The 13,608-nt window shown below is 36.5% G+C and overlaps 2 protein-coding genes across 9 annotated transcripts in view; one reads left to right on the top strand and one right to left on the bottom strand.

Moving 5' to 3' along the window:
• MOSPD2 (motile sperm domain containing 2) overlaps positions 1 to 13,585 on the bottom strand; it is a 47,594-nt gene extending 34,009 nt beyond the window's left edge. For 2 of the 4 annotated variants that reach the window (XM_017644792.3, XM_017644793.3), the window contains exons 1-2: positions 13,430 to 13,585; positions 13,203 to 13,272 (exon numbers count right to left, since the gene is read on the bottom strand). In XM_017644792.3, the coding sequence (XP_017500281.1) occupies positions 13,203 to 13,272; positions 13,430 to 13,438 (79 nt within the window). In that variant the 5' untranslated portion in view covers positions 13,439 to 13,585. Of the gene's footprint in view, positions 1 to 896; positions 985 to 1,576; positions 1,609 to 13,202; positions 13,273 to 13,429 lie in introns of those variants that run through there. The other 2 variants (XM_017644794.3, XM_073227913.1) reach the window with 2 other exon arrangements.
• The window catches only part of FANCB (FA complementation group B), a 103,658-nt gene continuing 91,673 nt past the window's right edge, over positions 1,624 to 13,608 (top strand). For all 5 annotated transcript variants that reach the window (XR_012127501.1, XR_005061853.2, XM_073227912.1 and 2 more), the window contains exon 1: positions 1,624 to 9,174. The gene's annotated coding sequence lies outside the window, so the exon portion shown is untranslated. The remainder of the gene's footprint in view (positions 9,175 to 13,608) is intronic.

The raw sequence follows: 13,608 nt of genomic DNA, 5'->3' as shown, positions 1-13,608 counted from the left end.
ATACAAATGAATTTTTATTAACATAAGATAGAATGCTACTTATGAATATAAGACTAAATACTAATTGACCTCTATTAATCAGTTGAGAAAATCTTGGAAGTATGCTGTAGTTATAAATGTGCCTAGAATTCAGATAAAGGTTAAAAATACAAAAGTATTCCGATAATAAAACTAGAGAAATGGGGTGTCATGATGTATACAGAAGCAGCAAATAGACAATTACCAAAATTATAGTAGTTTAAAACCTCTTAGGATTTCTTATTTCTCCAGGACTCTGAGCACTGATCGACTAAAAGTCCTGGGGGGCTCTGGAAGGGCATTTATTTGCCTTTGTGTTGGATGGACCACTTCTATTGGGTGGTCTGTGTAAGTGTCCACAATGGGCGTGATGGGGCTGCAACACCAAACACTCCTTTAGGGGTATCCCTCTGCTAGCTGGTCACAGCCTACACTGAATACTCACTTTCTTGTGAAGCTCTCCAGTGAGAGACTGAGAGGCTGGTGATCTTTTATGATGGGATTAAGTCACTGGCCTATACAAGTGATTTGCAAACTGTAGCGCCTATCAGAATCATCAGGGCGACTTGTTAAAACAGGGATTACTGGGCCCTATCCCTAGAGCATCTAATTCATGGGTAGGAACCTAGAATTTGCCTTTGTAACAAATTTCTACAGGGTATTGATGCTGCTGCTCCAGGGACCACACTTTGAGAACCACTAGTCTATTATAGGGGTTGGCAAACACCAGATGGTAAATATCTAACTATTTTAGACTTTAAAGGCCACATACGGCTTCTGTTGCTGATTCATCTTTGTTTTTGTTTTTTTAGCAACCCTTTAAAAATACAAAAACCATTCTTTGCTCAAGGGCCGTACAAAAATAGGACTTGGCTGACCTCTGGTCTGTTAGAGAGGGGAGGTGCTTTCTGCTTCCGCTCCTGTCCTTCAAGAGATAGAGTCATATGCTGGATATGTCAGAAGTACCTACATACATACATGAGACATAATACATGAGATGATAAATCTCTTCATTTATCTATTCAGGTCTTCTTTCAATATTCTTCAATAACATTTGATAATTTTCTTCATTAAAGAAGAAAAAACTTGGACATTTTTTCTGTTAGCTCATTAGGCAGCTTAAGAGATTTTTACGTTTCTGTCATGGGCTAATGACAAGATTGGCAAACCTTAGACCTCTTATTTTCCTTGCCATATTGATAACTGGGTTACATACTGTAGAATTACAGAAATACTAGTGGAGACTATTGTCTTTTTCCTGACTTTAGGGGAGTTACTCTGAAGTTTCACAATTAAACATGATATTTGCTGTAGGTGTTTAGAAGATACATTTAAAGTTTTCCTTGTTTCCTTTTTATAAGGTGGAATTATAGTTGGTGTGTTTTCTGTCTTTATTGAAATAAACATTTTCCCCTCATTTAATTTTGTTCCTACATATATGTCTGCATTTGCTTAAACAAATATAGAAAAAAGAAACAGAAAACAAATATGGCTACGTAAAGAGGGAGGAGAGGGAGTCAGGAGGCACAAGGGAGCAAAGCTACTTCTCAATGCTTACCTTTTAATGTAGTTTTGATTGTTGAGCTGGACCTACGCAAAAATTTTATTGAGAAGCATTTTGTTAATGTAAATTCCTCTGCTGTGTTCCCTGATTATGACCATCTTTGTATTTCTGGGACTAACAAAAGTGTGTAGGCTTTATTTCTACATGTGCATCGGCAAGGGCAGGGCAGGGAAGTAGCAGAGATCTGTGACTACTAATTGAGTTCCTTTCTTAGTCATTGATCTAGTTATTTTTTTACTACTCATTGAGACAATTTCAGATGATTTTTCTTTTCTCCAAAAAGTTTTCCACTTAATCTGAGCTTCCTAACCTCCTGTGATAAAGCTGGTCACTGTACTCTTTTAATGATTTTTAAAATCTCTACCACATGTATAATCTTTTCTGCTTTTTATTCCTAGTATATATCTTTGCCTTCTCCCTTTCTTAATCAGTCATCCTAGATTTGTCTTTTTACTAGTTCTTTCAAAAAACCTGCTTATATTTATTGTATCTACTATCTTTTTTCCCTATGCCATGAACATCTGCTCTTATCTCCTTCCTTCCTCTTTTCTCTGTTTTTACTCATGTTCATTTTGTAGCTCCTTGAATCTTGAGCTGATTTTTTGGGGGGCCTTGTTTTCTAATGAATGAATGTAAGACCATAGATATTTTGTTGTTCAGCTTTAACTATTTTATAATTTCCATTGTGATATCCTCTATAACCTGAAGCTATTTAGCAGAAGTAATGACACACATTGCCAGGAAGTTGTGAACCCACGGGTTATTTAGAGGTGCGTTATTTTAGTTTCTTAACATTTGATTTAAGTACCTCTTTATTGTGCCTTCTAATATAGTTGCTTAATGGTGTAAGAACATGGTCTGTATGATCTAGTTGCTTTGGAATTTCTGAGGCTTCCTTTATGACTTAATACGTGCTGAATATTTGTGAAAGCTCTGAGAGCACAAATAGATATTCTGAAGTATATATTCTCTATTTGTTGGACAGGAACATTTATATTCATACATGTGTACCTACAATAAATTTTGTTCATTGTGTTAAAATCTACAATCTAAGGACAGAACAAGGCCTACTTGTTCTATTTCTGAAAGAGGTTTGTTAAAATCATTCAACAAACAAAGTGGATTTCTTGAGTTTCTTTTATAATTCTGGGAGCTTTTGTTCTTTGTATTTCTGGCTATACCGTTAGAATTTTTTTATGTTGTTAGTTCCTAGTTTGTTATACATTTGTAGGTTCCTTTTATCAATGGCAAAATTCCTTTGTAAATGTATTAACGTTTTTCACCCTAAATAATACTTTGTCTAACTAAAGTGCTGCCAATACAGAGTTATTTTTGGTTAGTATTTGTTTTGTAAACCTTCATCTCTTTGATTTTTCAACCTTCCTGAATTTATTTTAGGTTAGTCTCTTGTAGACAGCATGCAATTAAGATTTTAAAAATCTATTCTGATAATAACTATAAACCTGCTCATATATATAGTAATTTTGATCAAGTTGGGATTATTTCTGCTGTCTTCTCTGTTTTCTAGTTACCATGCTGCTTTTTTTTTTCCCTTCCTGCTTCAGAAATGATGTATTCTTCATTCCCCTTTTCATTCCTCCACTAGTGTGGATATTAAATATTTTATTTCTGTCTCTCGGTGGTTGCCTTTACTTCAAATATTCACACTTAATGGATAAATCTACAGTTAATATTTCCATCCCTCTTCTGAACAACACAAGTCTCGGTAATGTTTTACCTCTAATCTCCCCTACTCGTATTATTATTGTGGGTGATTTTTTTTACTATCAACATTTAGATGTTTTCTTTACTAATTTGCCTACTGATTTCTTTGCTTTTCATTGTTGCTTGATCCCTCTGCTTCCTTCTGAGTTCTGTTTCCTTATTGATGAAGTCATTTAGTGTTTTTTTTTTTTTAGGAATGGACTGTCAATCTCTGCATGCCCGAAAAAATTTTACCTTCATTTTCGATTAAATATTCTAAATGGGCAGTTACTTCCTTTGCCATTTTCAGAAAATTATTACACTGTTTCCTGGCACTAACTGTTGCTGATGAGACATCAATTATCAGTCTAACTTCTGTTCCTTTGTAGATAATCTGTCATTTCTCGCTGGTTGTTGGATTTTTTTTTCTTTGTCCTTGGTGTTTTTAGTTTCACTATGATATGCCTAGGGATTAATTTCTCTTTCCTTATGATGTTCAGATCTTATTATGTTTCTTTAATCTGAGGATTTGATTTTTTTTAATAAACTCTGGAAAATTGTCAACTGTTGTATCTTCAAATAGTGTTGTCTTTATTTTTTCCTTCTGGAAGTCCTTGTACATGTATATGGGGTTTCTTGTGTCCTATTTTCTCTTATGTACTTTTATCTGTTTTTTTTCCCTCCAATGATCTGGGTGCCTGTATAAAAACTTAATAATTGTCTATGAATGTCTATGTTAGTTGTGAGTATATAGCTGTATCATGGGAAAAGAAAAGTTTCTGCAAATCATGGCCCAAGTAGTAAATATAAAGTAACTACCAACAAAAAATTTCTCTCTACATAGTCAATACAAATTTAGTTTGTACAAAAAATAGTTTGGATTGAAATTAGCAATTTTTTTGAACACTTACTCCATGCAAAATGGCTGCAGGGGAAAAAATTAGTAATTTCTGTGAACTCTACTCCATCTCCTAGAGATCTAATCAAACCAAAATTCTTATTAGAGATTTGATTTCCAGGAATGAAAAATCATTCATGTACTCTACTAACAAGATGACAAAGATTTGGTAAATAGACCACTCTTTTCATGCAAGGTTTTCAAATGACAATTGACTAAAAACAAATTGATATCCTAGAAGTGATAGTATTATAATAACAGACTCTTTAAAGTTGCATATGTCACTAAACATTCAGGATGAGCGTATATATGAAGACTAGGTCTCAACAGCTTAAACTGATGAGTCAAAACAAAAGACTTGCAGGCACTGATAAGTCATTACCAAGAATAAAGATTCAAAAATAAGCAGGTCTACTGATTCTCTATCTTATTACAAATTTACCACTGAAGTCTCTATGTAAAGGTATGATCATCTATTCTCTACAGCAGAGGCTTGATATCTTTAGATATGTAATAAGGACAAAACTGATGAACTCTTAAGATCTTTTTGTCTTATTCTGATCATGACAACTTTAAAAGGTTGACCTTGAGAATGTTAAAAATGGAGAATTAAAAAAAATACAAGTGTCTACCTACCTACCTATCTCTCTTAAAGACTTTTACTCTTGGGGATAATACGTAACTCTTTAGTAATGAAGATGAATTTATGGTCACCCACCATATGCTAGTTCAAGAGAACTAAGTATTGCAGATGCAAAGATGAATAAAAGCCTGAGCTGATCCCTTGGGTGGTTCATAATCTAGAGAGCTTATGTGAAATATCCAATAGTGTAGTTACACTTTAAATGTCATTTTCCTTGCACTCTTCCTTTTCAATGAAGATAACTGATAAGGACAGTCCCTGTTTTATGTACCCTTTACCTACAGAGGTTCTTTCCATTCACTGATCTTCCTGTCCTTAAAATTCTCTTGTGATCACCTGCAATACTAAAGTTTCCTGGTTTTCCTCTCCCTCTAATCACTTTGTATCCTTCAGCCCAATAAAATGAAGGCATTCCTCAAAGTTAATGGCTTAATTTAAAAAAAAAGAACACAAAATAAAGAAATTTTCAAAGCTAAGAGTTTGCCACCAAGACTCCACCTGATGGGAAAATCTAAGTTGTACTTAAGAAGAAATGATAATGGCCCCAGATGTAAGATCTGAAACTCAAGAAGGAATGGCAAATGAAGATCTTAGCAAACACAGAGTAAGTAAACAAACACTAACATGTAAAATAACAATAATACATTGGGAGAGGAGTGAATATGGAGAACCAGGTTAGAACTACACAATGACCGTATCTTTCAGGGAGTAGAAAAAAGGAAACACCCTAACTGATTTTATGGACTGCATAATCTTGATGTCAAAATCACACAAGAAAAGAATAAGACAGGAAAATTACAGGCCAATTTGTGGAAACAGATGCAAAACTCCTAAACAAAATATAAGCTAAGCAAATACAGCAATATATTTTAAAAATTCGATTAATATAGTCTACTATATTAATAAATTAAAAGAGAAAAACCAAGTGAACATCTCATATCAGATACAATAAATGTATTCAAATGATGAAGAAAATGCATTTAGTAAAATTCAACCATCAACTGTGATGGGAACAGAACAACAAGCAAAAAACTAGCAAACTAGGAACAGAAGGAAACTATTTCATTTTGATAAAGTGTATCTACAGAAATCATACTTAATGGTGATATATTTGGGCTACCTTTCTAAGATTGGGAATAAGACAAATAAGCTTTTATCACTGCTTCGATCCAACAGTGTTCTAAACGTTCCAGTCAGGGTAAAGCAAAAGCATTTACAGTTATTAAGAACTGGATGTTAGATAGGAAACCGTCATTATTTCAAAGTGATGTTACTGTCGACATAGAAATCCCAAACGAATCTAGAGATACATTATTGAAATTAATAAGAGGTCTCAGAGTTCAGTTTAGAAAATAAATTCTTAAGAGATACCATTTAAACAATCACAAAAATAAAACATGTAACATATCTGGGAATAAATTTAACAAAAGTAGGTTAACCTTTATGGGCAAAAGTATAAATCTTTCAATAAGGACCAGTTTAGCAGATAGATAGATATGCCAGCTAGGAAGATTCAACCATGATAATGTCAAGTCTTCCTAAACTGATCTTTTAACACAATTCCACTCAAAATCCCAACAAAGGTTGTTTTCACAGAAACATTAGCTGATTCTATAATATATATGGAGGAACGAAGGGCCAAGAAGAGCTAGAAGAAGTTATCACAGAAGCAGAAACCAAGTGGCCCATAAAGATATGAAGAAATGCTCAATCTCACTGGTACTCAAAGAAATGCAATTAAAACCACAAGGAGATATCTGAACACCCTCATCAGATGGGCAAACATTTTTCAAACGAGTAACCATGCCAAATTTTAGGGTGTGGAAAAAAACAAGGACACTCAAAAGCTGCTGGTTAAAATGTAAACGGGTACAATCACTTTGGGAAAATAGCTCAGCATTACCTAGTAAAGTCAAACGTGTCTGTTATATAACTCACGTATTTCACTGCTGGGTATAAGCCCTAGCTAGAGCAGCAGTTCTCAAACTTCTTGGTCTCAGGACTTCTTTTACACTCTTAAAAATAACTGCAGACTCTAAAGAGCTCTTTTAAAAATATAGGTTATATTTATTGGTAGTTACTGCATTAGATTACTAAGACAGAAACATTTTAAAAGTAAGAGCACACAAGCACACATTTTGTCAACCGTCAGAGCAATGCACCATCACATGGCATTTAAACTCTGGAAAATGCTGTGTATGCTTGTGAGAATGACAGTAAAAATGGCAAATGATGTTTTCATGTTCCTGGACCAACTTTGAGAACTGCTGCTCTAGAGAAAGTCTAGGCACCAGGTGGGTGTAAGACTGTTCATAGCAGCACTGTACAAAATATCAAAACCTAAAATCCACCCCCAATTCATCAGTTGATATTTTCATTCCATTAACCCCTATGCAGCTCTAAAAAGGAATCAATTATAGTTACATTTGACAATATGAATGACTGTTGAGCAACAGAAGCAAATCATGGGTATCTCTGGGTAGGGGACTCTTTGGACTTTTTTGGTATCATCTAAATTCACTTAAATGAATTCCTATACTTGTCAGGAAACAAACCTAAAATGACAAACCCACAAACCTCTCAACTGCTCTCCAAATTCACTGAAGTACAAATGCATTGCTTTGGAGTCCAAGGCTCTATGCCCCGTGCCCAGCTTTCAGCCAGGCGTGTTTAACCTTCTCAAGGCTTATCAACGTGGACTTCCTATGGCTTTCCCAACATGCCCCATAACTTCTCACTTCAGTGCCTTAGCTCAGGCTCTCTGATCTGCCTGGATCACATTCTCTATCTGGCAGAGTTCTACCATCTTCTGAAGCTCATGGGAAACACCACCTTTCCTACGAAGTTTATTCTAACTTTGTGCTAACTCAGGCATCCCAACCAGATGTGATTTTCCTTGTCTTTGACTCCTACAGAAATGATATTCCTCTTAATACAATTTGCCTCAACAGTTGTAATGCCTCTACCAGATGTAGTAATTCAGGAAAGGGCTCTATTCTCTCTCTCGAATATTGACACACTGCTTCCCAGAATTAAGCACATAATGAGTATCTGAGGAACCAAATAAATTATTGTCACAAGGGAGAAGTCTCTTGTCTTGGCCACAAGAAGGAGGAAGAGAAAACAGGAAATGTTTCTCATTTGAGACTGAGTATGGAATTTCTCACAGAACAATGAGGGGAAAAAAAGGACCATTTGTATTGCATAAAACAATTATGGACTTACAGTTTACTCTTTTTGCCAGCTGCAAATCTATCCATAATTGGTAACTTAATTTCTATGGAAACAAAAATGTGCTTGGAATTCCCAAGAACCTACCTCCAGGAGAGTCTTTGCCAGTGCTTAAAGTCATATATTTGCAGATAATAAATATTTTCCTTTAGGAAAAACATCTCATTTGCTTAAGTCTGCCTTAAGCCTCTTGTGAAACAAAATATTGCTAATGACAATAGAAAGGGTGAAATGAAAGAGGAAGAAGGAATGTGTATGTTCTAAACGCCTGAGTTAATTTTAGAAAGTAAACTTGAAAGGGGGGACACAGGCAAATCTGAAAACCCTTTTCGCCATTTTCCATTCTACCTTTACCGCATGCTATTTCAAGAAACAGCTCAAATTTTGAGAGAAACTCTGTAAAGGTTTTTATTTTCCTTTCCCATGCAAGTCTTACATTAGTATTTACAACAGCTGTGCAGATACCCACCCATGTGTTCATACATACCCAAGTGTGTATATTTAAAGACAATCTCTCCCTATACTTAATGCTATGCAGTGCTTTACTTTGAAATAAAACTGCTCTTTGCCAGATTCTGGAGGTGTATTTCTTTGGGCAAGGGGAGCCGGTTAGGACTGCTCTTAATGCAGACTTGGACTAATCTCTCTATGCATATATTTAAGTGTTGCTATATTTCTTCAGTATGTACTGAGAACTGGGCTAGGTATACAAAGGTGAGTCAGACCCTGCCCTCATTGTCCACAGGTTGCCCCTGATCTGTACATGTTCTACTCGAGAACATGAACAACAGGCATGTAAGCAAATGAATGAGATAATTACAGGGTATGGTAAGATCTCTAAAGGAGACAGACAAGACAGGGAGGTTATTTAATAATCAGCAAGACCTCTCAGATACATTTAAACCAAGATGGAAAAGAAGAGAAGGACCTAGCCATGCATGCTACCTGTGCAAGAGCCTTCCAGACAGAAGTGGAGAGATCCGAAGAGGGAAACAGACTCGGTCTGTTGGAAGAACACTAAAGAGTCAGTGTGGCTGGTCATGGTTTTTCTAACTGGATTACATTTATAGGTTGTGTTGTCAATTTTGTGGGTTACTGCAACAGAAGTTGTTCACAGTAAGTATTTAATGAACTTTTGCTTCAGTTATGTGTGTGTGCACGTGTGCTAGATTGCAATGCATGATACATTTCTTACTGTGGGCAGTGGTGAAATCTGTACTAAGCAAGGAGATAATAACAGATTAAGATGGACAGGTGGGCAAGAGCTATAGCATGCATGGACTCGCATTTTAGGCCACTATAAAGAATTGGGATTTTTATTCTAAACACAGGGGGAAGGAACTGAAGGGTTTTAAGCTGGGGAGTGACATGATCTAATTCAATATGATGGTATTGCCAGGATCACTATAGTGAAATTCAGAAGATGTGAATGCTAGCCCTCTCCTAGCCACCAACATCAGGGATTTTTTTTTTGAAGCCCCTAAAATAGTGCTTGGTAAATAGAAAGCATTTGAATGTTTATAATTATTATTATCATTATATCATCGTCATCATCCATACTTGGGGTTATAGACCTGCAAATCCATTTTAATGGGTGGTAGTTGGTTTTTTAAGTTATACAAGGGATTTTCTTTATAGAAAATTTGGCAAAAATATAAAATGTGGAAAAATATAAAGTGAGAAATTAAAGAAACTAATACTTTGTCACTTTTACATTTCACAAAATTTGCTTCAAGAATTTTTTTACACATGCATAGATATTTTAGACATTATCAGATCAGTGTGTATACAATTCAGGTTCTTTTTCGCCTAGGATTATAACATGGGCAGATCCCCAGGTTGTTAAAAATGTGTTGTAAGCATCCTTTTAATTCTTCAGTGTCTGACCTGAAATTTCTTTCAAACACAGTTACTGTATTAAAAGTATTACTAAGGTATATTGTATTAATAGCTTAATCTTGTTAATTGAAATGCATGACTACAAATCATGAACTAGAGTTTTACTAAAGAAGACTTGGACAACTAATGGAATTTTAAAAGTGAGTGACTCCCTAGTACATCAACTTTTAAAAGATTAATAATATGCAGACTAGAATAAAAGCTAGATAGAAGAACCGAGGCTTTCTTTGCTTAAAATCTAAGGGATATTCTATCATACCTAATTTGGAAAGAATGTATGCTTGTGGGGATGTTATTTTATTTTATTTTTTTTGATAATTATTTTTTATTGAAGGGTAGTTGACACACAGCATTACATTAGTTTCAGGTGTACAACACAGTGATTCAACATTTATATACATGATAATTCTAGGTACCAGCTATCACCATACCAAGTTGTTACAATATTTTGACTATATTCCTTATGCTATACATTACATCCCGGTTACTTATTCATTTTACAATTGGAAGTGTGTATTTTTTTTTTTTGTGAGGGCATCTCTCCTATTTATTGATCAAATGGTTGTTAACAACAATAAAATTCTGTATAGGGGACTCAATGCTCAATGTATAATTAATCCACCCCAGGCCTAATTTTCATCAGTCTCCAATCTTCTGAAGCATAATGAACAAGTTCTTACATGGAGAACAAATTCTTACATAGTGAATAACTTACATGGTGAATAGTACAAGGGCAGTCATCACAGAAACTTTCGGTTTTGATCATGCATTATGAACTATAAACAGTCAGTTCAAATATGAATATTCGTTTGATTTTTATACTTGATTTATATGTGGGTACCACATTTCTCTCTTTATTATTATTATTTTTAATAAAATGCTGAAGTTGTAGGTAGATGCAAGATAAAGGTAGAAAACATAGTTTAGTGTTGTGAGAGAGCAAATGTAGATGATCAGGTGTGTGCCTGTAGACATGTGTTAATCCAAGCTAGACAAGGGCAATAAGACATCCACGGATGCAGCAGATTTCTCTCAGAACAGGGGAGGCGGGAGGTTCTAAGCCTCACCTCTGATCCCCAATTTCTCATCTGATGGCCCCCTGCAACTGTGCCTGTCTTAGGTTGTTCCTCCCTTGAGGAATCTTACCCGTCTCTGGTTAACCAGTCATCTTCCGGGGCCATACAGGGAAATGTAAAGTTGGTAAGTGAGAGAGAAGCTTTATTGTTTGAAAGGGTTAGTTTTTTACTTCTTTGTAGATTTATGCCCTGTGGGTTCTATGCCCAGCATTTGTCTTGAGGTATCTTTACCACTTGGAAGAATTGTGATACACGGTAAATTCGATAAGAGGCACGAATTCTATTTAGGGGTTGTAATTAGGAAGGAAGAAGAAAAGCTATAGAAGTAGCAGGCGGAAGAAAACATGGGAAGATTGATTATTTCTTTGACATATCTTCTTGTAGAGTAACTTCAGCATGTATAGGTTTTAAACTACTAACTAATTGCGCACACACATTAACATAATAGAAATACAGTTACATAGCCAAAGCAGACCTATAATTACCAGCCATCTCCAGTGAAACCAAGAAAACCAGTTAGGCACCTTAGGCATTTATGAAAACTTATCTATGATATGATGGATATTGTCCAACTGAACTTGAACAGTCTGAGAGAAATCAGACAATTTAAAACAACCCATTCCTGGGGACTGTTCACATCCCATATGTTCTTTTAATAGTAAATAGTCTGTAGTTATAGATTATGGAGCGCTGCAACTTGCACTTCTCCTAATTCTTGGTTGAGTTCCAACAGTGTAGATCCAGTCAAATTTGTTGTTTTACTGTATGCACAGGCCAGCTTAGATATCTCCTTCTTCATTCCCATGGCAAGTCCAGGAACCGGCAACACCAGGGATTTTTGAGCAAATCACTTAATCTCTCTAGACCTTACTTTCTTCATTTTAAAAATGAGAAGGTTGGACCAAAATGACCTTTAGGATATTGTCTATTGCTAAATTTCTATGACTACGTCTACGTCTATTCTGCTTCTTTCCTTGGGCATAAGCAAATAATTACTCAGGAGATACTAGCTCATTAGGTCAAGGTCTGGGTTACTTCCTAAAATATTATAAACCATGTAGCTATGAGAGTTCCATTACTATACCAAGCCATTTGAGAATTCTCTCTTTACTGGAACCAACTATTTCATTACAAATGAGATCTCTGGGCAAAAAGTGAACCAAGTGCTTCCGCAACTCTCTGGTGCCAAATTTGGGATACGAAAAAAATTGATGGGGAGGAATAAAAAGACTTACTGATCAGATTATTTTGAATAGATTTTCTTATTCTTGGTCATCAACTGACATCTAATCTAGGCCACAGAACCTCTGCTTAGCACTAAAGTCAAGATACTAAAGCTTAACTCCTTTCACAGTAACCAAAATGATTACTGAGGCCAAATATTCATTGAGGGCCTACTATTTTAACCCCATGCTAGACAGTTTGATATATGCTTTTTCATTCAATCCTCCTAATTATTTGCATTTCACACATGTGGAAAAGGGCTCAGAAAAGATAATCAATTGAGAGAATCAAGATTCAAAGATTTAATATTTATAATCATCCTGCATGCTTTCAAAAATTGTACAAGGATTAAATAATCAGTTTCAAGTAACTGTGACATCTGTACACAATGTTTATTCAGTCAATAAATCAATTCTGGACTTTTAATTCACAGGTATTTTGCTAGATATAGTGTGGGATGAAAAGATAACTTGTTCCAGCATTGGAGGGCCTACTCGACGGGTAGCATGCTGGGTTGTATGAAGTGGAAGTAGGCAAAATATCCAAGGAATTTGGCTCCCCAACTAAGTACACATGAACCGTATTATGGCAATTCCAGGTTCATTTTCTCGATTGTTGCTGGTTAAAGGTTAGCAGAGGAACTATGGATTGGACAGAGTTACTTGTGCCATGGACCCTGTAAGTTCCATAAACTCGAGATGCTCGAAACTCACCAATTTCCAACTTATATTAACCCTTTAGGGAACCAAAGGATGCATCATCTGCCCAACTGGAGCAGTGTGCACAGCATGTTATGGACAAGAAAACCTTGGAAACGTGCAGGGCGCTGTCCCTGTTAGGGTCGAAATGGTCCCTAACACTTTCTACAGACACACCTACATACAACCAGCAAAGTTGGGGATGCTCGTTGCACGCCTGCCTCAACACCAAAAACACGGTACCCACCTGTCACATACTCAGCTTCGAACCTCCGTCGGGTTTCAGAGATGAGTTTGGCTTTATTCTGGGCGTGACACTGAAAGGGAGACACGAAGGAACGCTCAGACACCAGGCACAGCATCCCACTTCCCCACAGCGCAGCCCACCTGCACCTGGGCACCCAGCCCCCGGGCCTCAGAGGCGCCTTCTGGGTCTGGGGGGCAGAGCCGGCAGCGGTACGGTCGGCTTCTCACCTCTGCCATGCTCGCGGTAATGGACGTGACTGCAGTCGCTGTCGCTACTTGCACAGACACCGTCCGAATATATTACCTCCCACCCGCCAGGCCGGCTGGGAGGTAGACAGCAAGGGGGGGAGGTGGAGGCCGTCGCGTGACACCGGAAGGCGGGAGGAAGCGCAGCCCCGCAGTCCAAT

This window comes from Manis javanica, chromosome X (assembly GCF_040802235.1).
Source record: "Manis javanica isolate MJ-LG chromosome X, MJ_LKY, whole genome shotgun sequence".
NCBI classification, from domain to species: domain Eukaryota; kingdom Metazoa; phylum Chordata; class Mammalia; order Pholidota; family Manidae; genus Manis; species Manis javanica.
The sequence above is the reverse complement of the archived record's forward strand: the minus strand, read 5'-3'. Positions and strand labels throughout refer to the sequence as shown.